This window comes from Electrophorus electricus, chromosome 14 (assembly GCF_013358815.1).
Source record: "Electrophorus electricus isolate fEleEle1 chromosome 14, fEleEle1.pri, whole genome shotgun sequence".
Lineage (NCBI taxonomy): Eukaryota > Metazoa > Chordata > Actinopteri > Gymnotiformes > Gymnotidae > Electrophorus > Electrophorus electricus.
In genome coordinates, this window is record NC_049548.1 from 223,810 (window position 1) to 239,962 (window position 16,153).

A 16,153-nucleotide genomic window follows, 5' to 3' on the forward strand; every position below is an offset into this window, starting at 1 on the left:
AGATCTGGCTTAAGCTTGATGTGGTTTGTTTATTTGCAGAGATGTTTGCACCTGTTGCTCTCTCATAGACTGAGAGTAACTAAAACCTCATTCTTTTCTAAAACTAAGCTTACCCTTTGATCACCAAGGACAGGGAATGAACCTCTCTGCCCAATGATTAAAGACTCTTGAACTTATTAATAAGTTAACTCATTGAATTGGTTGAGTTTGTCTGCATGGGTTTATTTCTGTCTTTAGGGTTGTATGTTTTGGCTGTTTAACTTCTAATTATATTTCGTAGATGAAGCAAAACAAAACCTCTCAACACAATCTTTCCCCTTGACTCTACTACCCCACCCCCTCGCTCTCCTCCTCAGAGCGCCAGCTCTGCGGTTCCATGGCCAGCCAAGGTTCCCTCTCTCCTGCTGTGACAGGCATTAGTAAGGAGCTTGCTGACCTGCGCCACCTGGTCCAGTTCCCAGAGGAGATAGCCAGCATTTTGACCGAGCAGGAGCAGCAGTTGTACCGCCGTGTGCTCCCCATCGACTACCTCTGCTTCCTCACGCGTGACCTGGGCAGCCCCGAATGCCACAAGCGCCACCCACACCTCAAGGCCTCCCTGTCGGCCCCTACTATGTCCTTGCAAGATGCCCAACACAACGCCGTGGAGGACTTGGTGACGCGCTTTAATGAGGTTGGACTTGTCTCTTCTCCCCTCTTTTCAGACTATACTCTGAATAAGTTAAAGTAACACTTTGTACAAAAATGCTACTGTTGATAATAATTAATAAAATTGAGTTGGGGGAACTTCATAAAGGGCACAAGATCTCAATCTTTGTTAGCATAGCATGTTTACATGCTAATGGCTTGTTTCATTGTACTGATTTTAAGGAAATTGTATGTTTAAGGTCACATAGTCTGCAAAGGAAGTCATCTCAGAGCAGAAAACTATAGAGATGAGCTGGCGTAGCACTGCACAACAGAATGTGAAACAACAGAGCAAGGGTATTTAAACTGGGCCATGTTTAAAGCTATTTCCCAAATAACATGTATGCACAGAGGAGTAGAGAATGCATTGCCATCACCACACATTTTTCCTTCTGTCTGGTCATATGAACCAATAAAATATATCTGGAAGTACAGCAACCACCACTCAGGTAAAACGGTGTAGTCTTACGAGTCTAATGCACAGCACCTACATGAGCTGAACCTGGTGGCAATGTCTTTGTTTAGTCTGTACAGCTTGCAGCAGTGGCTGGATATAACTGTTTGTTAATTAGATATAAAGGTTTGTTAACTATCCAACTTTCAGGCATGTGTAGATTGGATGTCTGATTGGATGTTAAACAGACAGTAACTGAGGAAATAGTGAAGAAATAGTGGGATATTTAACTCTCTGGTCATGTTCCAATATTAGGCAGCTGTTTCTAATATTATTATACCATATGAATCCTAACATGCACTTCTAACAGTGTGAAAAATGGCAATGTATTGAAAGTGCCAGCCAAAACACCCTGTTTCTGTGTTAGAACTGTTTGGAAATGATTATGGTTATGTTTAAGTTGCATGCCTTTGTGTCAGATGGCTGTGATTATAAGATTACTGTTAAAAGATTGCAAGATTATAAGATTGTGACTGGGGGGGTTTCCTCAGCATCTTTTGCCATGCTTGGCAGTGCTCATGTGAAGTTACATGTCTTCAGAGTTAAAACTTTGAACCAAGAGCTTGCCTTTAGTGCTCAGGCACTAATCAGTTCTCAATCACAGTTTGTCTTTTTTCTACTGCATCATCAATAATCATTCATGCACACCTTGTGGGTGGAGATGTACATGATTGTAACTGAGATGTTCCTTTCCTTTCTCTTTAAACGATGCCTACATCATCATTTGTTTGCTACATAAGAAGGTGGTCAGTGACTAGTCCTGTGCTGAGCGCTGTGCATCAGGACTGCAAGAACTTATATAATCTGTATAGTGTCTTTGAGGCATTCTCTTGTGTAAGTCAGACTGGCTGTTCTGTAGAATAACATAAGAGCTGTGGGTTGATGAGAGGAATGCTGCTTAGGTGATATGAGTTCAGCCAATCCTGGTGCTCCACATTAAATGTTCCCCAACACACAGAACCCCAGCATAACTGTTTATGGAACCAACATCATCATATAACGTTTGTGATATTTCAGTGTCAAGCACTACAGCAGACATCAAGAGAAAATCTTATTTTTAAAAAATCTTATTTTCTCAAGAGTACTGTAGTTAATGCTTTTTATATGAATGACTACATCAGCATTGTTAAAATGCACATAATTGAGATCCAGGGTACTTTTATTTTTTAACATTTATTGTTGGCCGTGGCTAAAATAAACAGTTACAAAGTGCAAAGTGGACTAATAATTTGGCATACAACATAGTAGGTTAACTTTTAAAACAGCAGGACTGGAAACCAAGGCATTTTTCTCAGCAGTAGGATTCAGATGATCACTCAAATGTTGTTTCCTTTGGAAATTTCAAAGGGTTTCAGATGTCAGATGCTGCTGACACATGCAATGACACATGTAATGGAATCTTAGAAGAGGAGGGATCTGTTGTGGTGTGAAACAACTTATTACATTGAATTTTATTGTGATTTAGTAGAAATAATTTACATTACCTTCAAATTATAGCACTGGAGCTCAACTTCACTTGGTGTTTACATTAACCAAGGTGGCCAGCCCAGATTGCTTTGGTTAATGGGTATTCTCATTATCTTCTGAGATGAGATTTCTCAAGCATTTCCAACCTGCTTTTCCTTTAGTTTTGAGGGTATAATGTAATGGTATAATGTTGTTGTCTTTTTTGTTTTGTTTTTTTTTTTTAAAGTTTTTTAGGTGTGTTGTTTTTTCTAGGTGAGCTCCTGGGTGACGTGGCTTATCCTGACGGCAGGCTCTATGGAAGAGAAGAGAGAGGTTTTTTCGTGCCTGGTACATGTAGCTAAGTGCTGCTGGAACGTGGGCAACTACAACGCAGTGATGGAGTTCTTGGCAGGTCTCAGGTAGGGCTTTACATTGCATGGGTAAAACATTGGATTGTGGTATTTTCTTAGCAAATTAAAGTACATTCCTGGGTTCTTGGAAAGGCAGGGTTTTTCTTAGTTATATCTAATGGGGTTAACATGCAGAAGAAAAATGTTAGTGCTCAATTTTTCTGTAGATCTACCAAAGTGTTGAAAATGTGGCAGTTCATGGACCAGGCAGACATCGATACCATGAGAGGCCTGAAGGATGCAATGGCACAACATGAGTCTTCGTCTGAGTACAGAAAAGTGGTGAAGCGTGCTCTTAACATCCCTGGCTGTAAAGTGGTGCCCTTCTGCGGAGTGTTTCTTAAGGAGCTTGGTGAAGTTCTCGATGGGGCTGCCTGCTTAATTGGACTACGTCCTCCTTTAGATTCTCAAGGGGACTCAGTTGAGGTGAGGGCTAGACACCTGTATCTCGTTAATGGCCATTAAAGGAAATGTAATCTTTGTGGTTGAAATTGGGGTTTGAGTGGGCTATAAGTATTGTAACTGTGTGCCTAATTTTGTTGTAATTGCCTGTGGCTGGATTTTCTTGCCATCTTTATAAAAAAAAATGTAATGGCCTTTATGGCTTCACATCAGATTGATTTAACTGAGGAAACATGCGCTTGGCTGTTCTAGTGGCTGTCTAATTATCTTTCAGTGTGGTCAGGCCTTGACAATTGAATTAAAGTTAATTAAATTCACGTTGTGGTTTATAGCCTTTGAGAGGCTCACTGAGGAGTTTGTTCTCTCTATACCTCCCAGTTTGTGGCTGACTACAATGGCCAACAACGTTTCCTGCACAGAGCTGGTGGTGACGGGCTGCATAGCCCAGAGAAGGAGGCCACGGTCAGCAACATCCTGCAGACCATCCGTAGCTGCAACCGTAGCCTGGAACCCGAGGAGCCCGAGGACAGTCCTCACATACCCTGCACTGCCTGCAAGGAGAGTCCTCACGTATCCTGCATGGCTTGTAAGGACTCGTTCAAAGACAAGAGTGTACACCCGTGAGTCACTTCTCCCTCATTTCCTGTCAGTTATGTCGCCAAAGGCCATTCACCCACACTATTACAGGCCAGGTCTTGACAGCCAAGGTTTTCCCAGTAAACCTTTGCTATATTAGGAGGAGTTACATGCCTATATTCAAGCTGTCCTTTAATGTACTTTATTGTCTGATATCTGGTTCTGGGGGGGGTTTGCCTCTGGACGCTTGGAGCAGTCTCATTTACTGTGGCACCTGTGTTCAACTTCCTGGAGCAATTTAATTTACTGTGACCGTATGTCAGCTAACATTTTTAATTGATTTTAAATTAGTATTCTCTGTGCTAGGATTGTTTTTTTGTTTGTTTGTTTATTTTTTTGTAAAATCTTCTCATTTTTGTAAAATCCACTGTGGTGATGAAGGACACAGCAAGGATTCCGGCATAACCTAAAGAAGAGAAGGGCACAATCTTTGTCCCCTCAAGCTTCTGATCTTGAGATATTTTTAAAAAACTGGAAAGACAAATATAAAAACAGTATCACTGTACATCTTGTTTTGTTTTTATTGCTTGTTTTGTTAAAAGTCCAAACTGTGTAAATGGACTCAAGAAATGGACTCATAATACTATTTTTTATTTAGCAAATCCTTAACAACTAGAACTCCCTGTAAAATTATTTACATATTTTTCTCATATGTTTATTTTTATTAAGTATATTGTTATTTATCCATAGGTACTGCTTGTCCTCATAGCCAGTGTTTATGTGGTTTTGGGAGGAAGTTCCTCCTGGTTATTAATGTGGTGTCAGAATGGCACTCTGTCTGGTTTATGTCATTGCTAGTGCTGTGGTCTTTTCCCAGGTGTGTTACTCTCAGGAAAGGGTTTTAATTTTCAAGTGGGATCTTAATCCTGCTCTTCTCCAGAGCCGGAGAACTGCTGTACATTCATCTCTGTTTCTGTTATCTTTTTTCTCTGAAGAACAGTTTAGTCTCACATGCAGTCAAAATCAATAGCAGCATCTTGGGTTTTTTAGTTTGTTCTAATTATGCATGTGCACGGATGTGCAGTATAACAACAATTGCAAGGTAATCATGTATTACAGTAGAGGACTGGAGGACTGTGAACTGCTGTCATTTGTGAAACCATTTTTTTTCTTTGTATCCTCTTCCTTGTACTTGTTGCTCCATCCTCTCTGCCTTTAAGGAAAACCCCAGGCCATGTTTTGTAAGTTGCTGCACCTGTCTGTGTTTCTGAGATTTGCACTGACTGGAATAGTTTTTAGTACCCTCTATTAACATGCCACAACTCAAATGCCTGAGAATTGCAAATGCATGGTGCACTGCTAATATTTGCATCACCATAATAAAATAATATACTGTATTGCATTGGTTTTTTAGAGGATATGTACTAAATGTGACTAAAATATGTTGTTTTTCCACTTATAGCATTCATGTGCTTAAGAAACCTTACAGTCTGTACAGTCTGAGGTCTCTATTGTTTTGTTTTTTTTTACTGTAAAAGTTTTTTTGGATCACATTATCTTATTCTTCTTTGTAGATTTTTTGTTGGGGACCTGTCAGACTCTGAGGGGGATGTGGGAGAACAGCCCCAGGAGTTGGACATACAGAGCCCAGAGGAGCTGCAGAGCACCTTTAGCCATGGCACAGAGCTCATCCCCTGGTACGTGCTGTCATTGCCTGCTGACGTCCACCAGTTCCTACTGCAGGGAGCCACTGTCATCCACTATGACCAGGACAGCCATCTCACCGCCCGCTGCCTCCTGCGCCTGCAGCCTGACAACTGTACCCTGACATGGGCCAAACCGCCAAGCAGCTGCCCACCAAGCAGCGGGCCTAGAGGCTACCTGCCGGAGTCTCTGCCCCAAGGCCAGGCTGTCTCATGTGGCCTGGCCGAGGGCTTTCTGGACCTCGAAGCTGTAAAGGCCGTCTTCATGGGCCACCCAGGCATGGATGTCCACTTTGTGTGTTTGCAACATAAGTTGTGCAATATGACTGCAGAAGAGAATGGTGTCACACTGCTCTATGGCCTGCACACCACTGACAACAGGCTGCTACACTTTATGGCACCCAAACACACAGCAGGTGTGCTGTATGGTGGTTTGCAGGAGCTACTGAGTGCACTAAGGAAGATCAAGAAGTTCCCTGACCAAAGGTTACAGTGGCTGCGCAGGCAGTATGTCAGTCTGTACCAGGTACATCTCTACATTTACATTTATGACATTTAGCTGATGCTTTTAGCAAAAGCAACTTACAATTATGACTGAATACAACTTGAGCAACAAATTGAGGGTTAAGGGTCAGGTGCCCAACAGTGGCAGCTTTATCAAAGTCATTTCAGATGTCTTCATAAAAGTTCTTAGATGAGTTTTTTTTCTTTTATTCTTCTTTCCATTTGTTTATTTAGTCTCTTGTGAGACAGTAGTGTTTGAGAATGGATACCACTGCTCTTTGCTCATTTCATCTTTATGAGATAATCAATGCAAGTTGGCATTATAGAGATATGGAAATGCTAAGTGGTCCCCACTAACTGTCATTGCTTCCTTTGAAGAAGTGAACATGTCACTATGGACAGCAGTTTGGAGACCCCCAGAAATGACACATATGTGCATCTTCCTTGCATGAACTAACCTGGTTCAGACAATCCAGGAAGCAGTTCATGAATGGAGTCATGTTCTGCTAAAACAAGAATGTGTATTATGTGGGGTCCCCAGGGCTTGGATTGAGAAGCAGTTGGATTGAATTGGAGGCTAACCAATGTCACATCTTATTTTGTACCTTGGGATCCTTTGGTTTAAGGTTTCACTTGGCCCGAGTTTATGACCCTCTCTCACTAGGAGGACGGTAGGTTCGAGGGGCCGACGCTGGCCCAAGCTATCCAGCTTTTTGGAGGTCGCCGCTGGAACATGGCCGCTGGCGGCCCAGGCCCTATCAGCAAGAATGCAGAGAAGTCTGCTGCCCAAAAAAACAGCCCACTAGGCATCAGCTCCACCACCACCAAGAAGAAAAAGAAAGCCCTCATCAGGGTGAGCTGTCTTGTTGTACGCCCCACTGAGGCTACCAAGTGTATTTAGTTTCTAGTCAAATCAAAATCAAAATTTATAGCACTTTTTACAACAGATGTTGTCACAAAGCAAATTTACAAATGTCAAATTCCAAGCCCCCAGTGAGCAAGCCAAGAAAAAAAACTCCCTAGAGCACGAGGAAGTACCTTGAGAGGAACCAAGACTCAAAGGGGAGCCCATCCTCCTCTGGTTGACAATGGTCACCACAATAATGACAATTTTGAAAGAAAAATAAATAACTAATAATAAAATTTTAAAAATAAGCAAATGATGTCTAGTCCAATTTTCTAGAGGTCCTAGTCTTGTCCTGTTGGTGTGCATGTGTCCGAGTAGTTGAGGAGCAACAGAGGAGTAGTTGGGTGGGGTGGAGCTGTGGTAGGCTACAGCAGGGGTCATTTTCTTTTTCTTGTTACTAATAAAGAGCCTGCACCTTTTAATCTACGCAGACGTGGTAGATCATGGTGCACTAAGAGTTCTTTAAGGTACTGAAATTTTACTGGGAGCCAATGTAAAGTAGCTAGGATAGGAGTGATGTGATCAGATTTTCTAGTTCTAGTAAGAACTCTGGCTGCTGCATTTTGAACTAGCTGGAGTTTGTTTAGGCACTTAATAGTACAGTCAGATAGTAAGGCATTACAGTAGTCCAATCTTGAAGTAGTAAGTGCATGGAGAGATCAAAGATGTAAGTTCTGGCTCTTGGATAGGTGTAAAAGATTCTAGGGGCATTTTTGGTTTGGTTGTTCTGATCTCTAAGTAGCTGCCCGATGTCATGTTAATACTCTTAATGTTATCGCTAATGTGCTTTCTCATTAAAGAAATTCATGATCTCATTACTACTGTGTGATGTAATCTGAGTATTGGTTGTCAGTTTTATTCCTAGTTAGATGTGCAATTGTACTAAAAATAAATCTAGGATTATCTTTGTTGTTTTCTATAAGGGTCAAGAGATAAGCTATTCGAGGGGTAATAAGTGCTTTTCTATATTTGAGAATGTCCATTCTATTCCCTTTAAGTGGTGCCAATCTCATATTCTTGTAGGGGGACAGTGGAGATGGGACTGACGATGAAATGATTTCACGTAAAACCAAAAGCTGCAAGGAGACTCTGGGAAGAAGGCCATCAGATCCTTTAGATGGTGTGGAGGTGGAAGAGAATGGTGAGGCTGCCTGCTTCTTTCACTGATTCTCATTTTAAATGGATTGATGTCTTTAAATTATGATATTTATAGTTTTCAGTATGAGCATGTGCTAATGTTGGTGACTTGTATATCTTTAGGATACTCCAGTCCTTTTGGCACATCAGGACCCTTCTCCTTACCCAAAGCCCAGTCTCTTGGAACATCATCTTCCTCCTGCTCCTTCACTATGAACACTCCTGGCCCCACCCGGCCCCACTCCTCCCCCATCCTCCCTTGCAGCTCTAAAGGCCAACCTGGGTAATACATTTACATTTACGGCATTTAGCAGACGCTCTTATCCAGAGCGACATACAAAAGTGCTTTGTCATTTACTCAGAAAATATATATAGTACAGTATAGTAGGTTAGAATTAAACATACCAATGAACTAGAATACTGTAGAATACAGGGATGAATGCTGATATCTAGAAGTGCAAAATACATAAGGTCTATCTTAAACGATATATTGACAAACATGCTTGGGTGGTAGACAGTTGTATGGTGTATGGGTTCACGAGTCTCAAGGTGCAGTAGAAAACATTGAGCAGTGCAGTATAAAACAACACACTGTTTTGTTGTAATGTCCATCAGACAAGGACAAAAGACAACATAAGGCATACACAATATCGATTTTACTGTTTTTCTTTTGGGAATTCTTTGCTATCAGTGGGAGATCCTCTGTTCTCAGGTCTTGGAGTAGCAGGAGCTGGCATGGCCGGGGAAAGGGCTGCTTTCAGAACCTCATGATCTCAGACAGCACCATGAGCTTCATTGAGTTTGTGGAGCTCTTCAAGTCATTCAGGTGTCATGCATCTCCTGTTGTTCTAACCATACTTGTAGCTAACCTATCCCATTTATTGCTTGAGGAACTGTGCGCTTAAAAGTTGTTATTGTTATGATTTCCAGTATCCGCAGTCGCAAAGACTTGAAGGAGCTGTTCGACACCTATGCTGTGCCCTGCAGCCGGTCAGGCCCTGACTCAGTGCCCCTATACACCACACTGAGAATCGACGACAAGGTGACAGGTCTGCAACCTGATCTAGGTGCGTCATGATATATGCTTGGCATGCTATATAGAACTGTAAGGGGGGCAAAGACAGTACAGAATGAACAAGCCTTTTTGAGTTTGAAAGTGATCCCTGTCACCTTCAGACCTGCTGACCCGGAATGGTTCCGACATGGGTCTGTTCATTCGCACCCGTCAGCAGATGTCGGACAACCAAAAACAGATCTCTGATGCTATTGCCGCTGCCAGCATTGTGACCAATGGCACAGGTGTAGAGAATGCCTCCCTGGGAGTGCTGGGCCTTGGCATCCCTCAGCTCAACGACTTCCTGGTCAATTGCCAAAGGGAACACCGGACGTACGATGAGATCCTGAGCATCATACAGGTAAGCCCAAGAACTACATTTCTCAACAAGCCACTCATAAGGTCATAAATGCATGATGAAAAATAAATAATACTAGTAGTCTGTGTAAAAATAGGGTGTATCCTCTTGGCAATAAGTTACAATGAATTAATGAATGTTATAATGATATTGTTTTTAAGAAGATATTATATAAACTGCATTAATTTATGGCTACGATTCTTGCACATAGACCTGGTGGATGTGAGACAAGGCCCTGCTGAAATTCATAGCAGCAGCAATACCGTTGTCTTTCTCTTTGCCAAACATGCCAGCTGTTGATTTGGCAGCTGGACTGGCAGCTATTCGGTCAACTCTAACTGCCTCATAAATCACTGTGAAACATCTAAGGAAATACATGCTGATGTAATTCCAAGTTCAATTTATTCCCATTTTATTGTAGAAATTTGAGCCTTCTTCAAGCATGCGCCAAATGGGTTGGATGTCCTTTGAAGGATTTGCCAGGTTTGTTACTTGGTTCTCACATCTGAAGCACATTTAAAAAATGAATACTTATAACTAATGACTCAGTTACACAATCTTGACTGGCAATACCCCATTCCAAGACTTTAAAAAATAACTTGGTGTTAAAGATTGACGAATTGAAACAGAAATAAAGAAATCGTACCATGAAAAAACATTTTTGAACAAACAATTTGTTTTTAAGGTTTCTGATGGATAAGGACAACTTTGCCTCCAGAAATGAAGAGTCTCAAGTAAACTTAGATGAGCTGCAGTACCCACTGTCTTACTATTACATAGAATCCTCACACAACACATACCTCACTGGGCACCAGCTGAAAGGAGAGTCCTCAGTGGAGCTCTACAGTCAGGTAAGAGCTGCTCGGTGCTCTCTGGTTCAGGCCTGCATTGCACTGAATTTTTTTCAGAATTTGGCAGACTTATCCAGAATGAGATGCTCACATAATCATTAGACAGCGTGTGTATACCCTAGGAATCGAGCCCATGACCCTTTTCACACTTGGTGAGCTTCCAGTTGTGTCATGGTTGTAGGCACAGTTTCAGGGTAAGATTACAGTTTCTCCTTTGCAGGTTCTGCTACAGGGTTGTAGGAGTGTGGAGTTGGACTGTTGGGATGGAGAGGATGGCATGCCGGTTATTTACCATGGCCACACACTTACCACCAAAATCCTCTTCAAGGTCTGTCTTGGGGAAATATATGGGAAGACCTTTTCCTTTCCTTTTCATGTGGCATCTTTTTGACTGATCTCTCTTTGCTCCCAAAGGATGTGGTAGAGGCCATTAATCGCACTGCATTTGTGAACTCTGTGATGCCTGTGATCTTGTCCATTGAGAACCATTGTTCTCTACCTCAGCAGCGCAAAATGGCAGACATTTTTAAGGTGTGTCCTCTTGATCTGGTCACCCTCCTTGCTTTCCTTGGAGTGCTTCAGTATTATTATTTTTAAAGCCAAGATAAGGCCTATCCGGGAACTGAAAATTATTTTGGAATGACCTCATTTACTTTTTCTGGCTTGAAGGCGGTGTTCGGAGACAAATTAGTGACCAAGTTCCTCTTTGAGAGTGATTTCTCAGATGAGCCTCTGCTCCCATCACCTCTGCAGCTCAGGGGGAAAATCCTCCTCAAGAACAAAAAACTAAAGGCACATCAGGCCCCTGTGGATATCCTTAAACAAAAGGTGATGTGCTCTCTACCCATGATGTGTGGCCTTTGAGCAGATGCAGTTAGGCACTAACTAGCATGAATTTACAGTGTTTACAGCTGGAATTTTCAGTTTGACAGTTTGTACTAATTAATTCATTTAGCATGTGTTCCTATTCTTGACATGCTAAACTGGTACTATAATTATAACTTCAGTATACTAAAATAATAACATCAAGTATCAATGGTGATGGGCAAGCATTTTTAGTGCCACTAAAAATCATTATATAAAAAGTCAGGTTGGAGGAATTTTACCAATATTCTCCATGGATAAACAAATGAACAAAACAAGCTAGCAGTGAATTGATGACCATGTCACTTGCTGTTTAATTACTTTTTATGTGTCTTGCTGACTTTATGATATGGTTGTTTAATGCCACTCTTGTTTAGAGTTTGTGAAAGGATACATACAGTAGTAAGGTTGGGTGGTGGGAGCTGGTGTGTCTTTATTTCCTCCTGCTTTGATTTCATAGGCTCTCCAGCTAGCACACATGCAAGCCCAGGCCAACAATGGCACGCCCCCTGGCACTTCACTTGGCAACAATGATGACGAAGAGGAGGAGGAAGATGAATATGACTATGATTATGAGTCACTTTCTGATGGTGAGTATGGTTTACACCTTAAACAGATGTGTGAGAATAAAATGGTATTTGCACCTGTTTTTAATTTTCTATCCCTTTCTTTCAACTTTCCCATGCTCATTTGCTTATAATGGTATCTTGATGCTGGCATACTAGCTTTGTCTGACTTAATCATCTTCCCCTTAATTTTTTGTTCCTCTCCTCTGTTTTTCTTTTCATCTTCTTTCTGTCATAGCTGATGTCCTCAATGCTTCCACTGCCTCTTATTGCCAGGAAGGTAAACCCTGTGTAAACCCTGTGTAAACCCTATGTAATCCCTGTGTGTGGGGGGCACTCGTGTGTGCTGCCCTATCTTGCAGTATATTCCAGATGCTGGGAGCTTTTTGTGGTGTGCTTGCTGATGTGTGTTTGCTCAGACTTTGGCCAAAGTCCTAATAGCAATATTCATGCAGGTGAAGATAGAAACTACTGGGGTTGGACCTATTGAAAGAACACTGCCTGTTGCTTTTGCTTTATAGATAAAGTAGTGTTATAAGTACACAAAAAAAAATGGTACTGTGATATGTAAACATAAAGCTTGACCTCCCCTTCCCCTTTGTCCACAGTGTTTTGAAAATGATGTGACCTTGCTAGCGGCACAGGCTCATCAGAGAAAAAAAACAAAGCCATCTGGTTTCTCAGGCCCTGTGTGCTCCTGTGCTGAAAAAGAGAGGGAGTCTTTCCCTTCCCTTTACCCATTCCCATCCGACACACACCAGGGACTGAATCCAGCATGCAGTCAGATCAGGGCGAGATGGTGTATTTTCACAGTAGTGTGTGCTGATGGATGAATACAGTGAACATGATTGTCCTTTGTGGTGGTAAAAGCTTTTGAGGGATGCTTTTTAACATTGTATGTTTTTGTTGGTTTCATTTCTTGAATCTGAGTTGTGAATTGTGTTTGCTAACTTGTTTCCACCCATGTTAGGCTTTAAATCAGTTGGAGCTTGTGATTTTCCTGTGGGCCCCAAGTCTTCGTATGTGTTTGGCCTTTTGTGAGCTAACAGCTTCTTATTCTTTCTGAATATATAGATAATATCCTAGATGACAAGCCTGAGGGGAAGTCGTCAAGCGAGAAACTTCAGTATGAGTCCAACGATGACATGCCGAAGAGGTTTAAGAAAGCTGGGAGTAAAGGCAAGGTAAGGTTGAGCCTCTCTGGTGCCACACCTAGCACAACATCACCACGTGCACAGAGTCGGCACCTAGTACGACCTCGTCACGTGCACAGAGTTGGCACCTAGCATGACATTGCCACATATGCAGAGTGACTTAAGGGTTGTTGCTCTCTTGTGCTCATGCAGATGTTCGATGTGGAGCTTGGAGAGGAGTTCTACCTGCCACAGAATGAGAAGGAGAGCAGGCAGATTGCCCAGGAGCTCTCTGACCTGGTCATCTACTGCCAGGCTGTCAAATTCCCAGGTGGTATGCGGCCTTGTCAGATTGTCATGTGTGTTGAAGACTCACGGTGTGATTGGTTTAAAATACATTTATGAAGGCTTAATGGAACATGCTTAATTGGTCTGTTTTGTCATATGGTCATTGTTTTGAGCACTTCAGTGCCTTAGTTTCACAGAACCCCCAGAGCACTTTACCCAAACACACAAGAACAGTTGTGTTTTGGTTATAGTGCTCATTTGCATTTTCCAGCCCATAACAATACAGGACAATGCAATATATTAAGAAACAATATATTGTGTAGCCCTACAGAAAGGTTGAAAAGCCTGAAAGCCACTTGCTTTGTGATCGTGCCATTGCAGTAACTGCTGAGGGAGTATGTTAGATGTGAAAAGGTAGAGATTGCCACAGTGATGAATTAGAATCATGTGCTGGACTCAAATGGAAATATCAGTCCCGTGGGCGTAAATTGAACAAACAAACATCATCAAACTAGTGAGGGCAGAAGGAAATGATGCCTTGTAGCCTAAATCCTTATGCTACCCCCCGTGTGTGTGTGTGCGTGTGTCTCTGCGTCTGTGTGTCTGTATGTGTGGGAACCAGGTCTCTCTACTCTCTCCCCGTCCGGCTCTGGAAGAGGAAAGGATCGAAAGAGTCGGAAGTCTATCTTTGGCAACGCTCCCATTCGTGGGAGCCCCGGAGAGCCGGTGACCCTGGTCCGAGGCTCAGGGAAAGGTACAGCCACCCGGGTCGTGCCGCGGGGCCGCACAAGGGTCACGCGGGAAACAGAACACCCACTTAGAGTGCCCATGGGAACAGTCTGCTTAACATTCCACCCTTTTCAAGTCCCCCAAAGACATATAAAAATACCTTCTGCATGTGTGCATGCAGAGCACATGTCCAATAAGTGTCTTCTGGTATAAGCAAACGTGCAGGCAGGAATTTAAATGCAGTTGGTACATTTGAGCAAGACTGCAGTGAGAGTATGTTGGGGAACTTGCCTCTTGACCCTTTTGCCAGCATATCTCCCAGGCCAAGGGTCAATGTTCTTGACTGTTGTAAGCTGTGATTCGTAGTTTTAACATACAAACAGATTATAGCTTACTAGAATTTTTATATGTATGTTGAATACTAGGCAAATAAATTATCTGTAGGGAAAGTACTGTCCGGAAGCCCTGATTTAATCCTGTTCATATTAACTCACCAAATTGTGGACGTGTGTTTGGATTTGTTTATTTATAGTTTCCATTGGTTTCGTTTTGAGAGCTTTTCTGCCATCATAGCCTTGCTGCCTCTAGTTCTACGCTGCATGGGATCTCATGCTTGCCTTGGCTCTCACGCGTGCCTGTGAATTTCCCTCACCACCCGAGATTTTTCCCTTCCTCCTCACAGTGCTGTTTATGCCTCCTTGCAGCCTTGGTGGAGGGCACACGTGCGAGCGTGGACGAGCCGGGCCTGGCACCCTCTCTCAGCGCCATCATCCGCACACCCAAGTGCTACCACATCTCATCGGTAAACGAGAACGCGGCTAAACGCCTTTGCCGCCGCTACTCGGCCAAACTGATGCAGCATACGGCAGCCCAGCTGCTGCGTACATACCCGGCAGCCACGCGCATTGACTCCGCCAACCCCAACCCGCTCATCTTCTGGATGCACGGCATCCAGCTGGTTGCCCTCAATTACCAGACGGATGGTGAGCAGGCCTCGTCTCCCCCTCTCTCACTCTCTCTCTGTGCTATAGGAACTCACAAAAATCAGTGCAGGCTTTGTGCTTGCTCAAGTGAAGCTTCAAAGATTTGGTGACTAGGTTAAATGTAGCTGGACTGTGAATTCAGCCATATGTCATGCAATGTTTGAATCAATTATTGAGACAATCACTCAGAATCTATACATTTGCAAGTGGAGAGTCTTGTAGGGGTGTATGTGTAGTGATGGGTGGTCAGGTCAATTGGCACTGAATGTGTTTTGTGCGTGTGTGTTCCCCGGCAGACCAGCCCATGCATCTTAACTCAGCTCTGTTTGAGGCCAATGGGCATTGTGGCTTTGTCCTGAAACCTCCAGTGCTGTGGGATCGTACCTGCTCCCTGTACCAGCAGTTCAGCCCACTGGATAGAGACCTGGAGCACATGATCCCTACCCTCTACTCCCTCACTGTAAGAATACATACACCATCACACACACACGCACGCACACACACACCTCTCTGACACTGATAGAAGTTAGTTATAACTCCTCACTTATGTGCTCCAACAGGGCTCATTGTACTTCAAAATCTTTTTGAAAAAATGAAGATTAAAATAACAAAGAAAAAGCCCAAGCTGAATATGCAGAATATACAGAAATTTTGCATAATATTAATAGATGTAATGGTTGGGTGTCTAATATGTATACATGAATGGAAACACATTATACTGGCAATAATATCTGAGGACCAGTGCTGTATGCAGATAGAAGTTCTGAGAATCAGCCAATGTCTGAATTAAAATTTTGATATTCTAATTTGAAGGGTTCATTTAGTTACCACTTAAGCTAATGGCATGACCCTTAACAGTCTGCTGCTTTCATTAATAAATTAATTACTTGAGGGGAAAAATACATAACAATTAACAACTGTAGTTCATTTTATTGAGTTGAGATGCCACTGAGTGCTGCTCACAGGGAGAATCAGGCACAGGGAGGCATGCACATAGGGCACTCAGAATTTCACCTGATGCGCCACACTTTCATTAAGTGTCCTTTATTTTCCTTGTGTCGTCAACCTCACACCTGTTTTGTCCACCCCTGCTGAGCCATC

At 42.7% G+C, this 16,153-nt stretch overlaps 1 protein-coding gene across 9 annotated transcripts in view; it reads left to right on the forward strand.

Moving 5' to 3' along the window:
* plce1 (phospholipase C, epsilon 1) overlaps positions 1-16,153 on the forward strand; it is a 52,788-nt gene that overhangs the window by 27,761 nt on the left and 8,874 nt on the right. For 3 of the 9 annotated variants that reach the window (XM_027021889.2, XM_027021888.2, XM_027021890.2), the window contains 23 exons: positions 357-673; positions 2,861-3,006; positions 3,165-3,423; positions 3,778-4,019; positions 5,196-5,216; positions 5,550-6,204; positions 6,847-7,035; positions 8,113-8,230; positions 8,350-8,509; positions 8,918-9,052; positions 9,157-9,293; positions 9,403-9,641; positions 10,060-10,121; positions 10,324-10,489; positions 10,710-10,817; positions 10,904-11,020; positions 11,159-11,317; positions 11,814-11,943; positions 12,994-13,103; positions 13,266-13,386; positions 13,963-14,094; positions 14,774-15,052; positions 15,349-15,512. In XM_027021889.2, coding sequence (XP_026877690.2) covers positions 357-673; positions 2,861-3,006; positions 3,165-3,423; positions 3,778-4,019; positions 5,196-5,216; positions 5,550-6,204; positions 6,847-7,035; positions 8,113-8,230; positions 8,350-8,509; positions 8,918-9,052; positions 9,157-9,293; positions 9,403-9,641; positions 10,060-10,121; positions 10,324-10,489; positions 10,710-10,817; positions 10,904-11,020; positions 11,159-11,317; positions 11,814-11,943; positions 12,994-13,103; positions 13,266-13,386; positions 13,963-14,094; positions 14,774-15,052; positions 15,349-15,512 — 4,166 coding nt within the window. The remainder of the gene's footprint in view (positions 1-356; positions 674-2,860; positions 3,007-3,164; positions 3,424-3,777; positions 4,020-5,195; positions 5,217-5,549; positions 6,205-6,846; positions 7,036-8,112; positions 8,231-8,349; positions 8,510-8,917; positions 9,053-9,156; positions 9,294-9,402; positions 9,642-10,059; positions 10,122-10,323; positions 10,490-10,709; positions 10,818-10,903; positions 11,021-11,158; positions 11,318-11,813; positions 11,944-12,993; positions 13,104-13,265; positions 13,387-13,962; positions 14,095-14,773; positions 15,053-15,348; positions 15,513-16,153) is intronic. The other 6 variants (XM_027021892.2, XM_027021893.2, XM_027021895.2 and 3 more) reach the window with 6 other exon arrangements.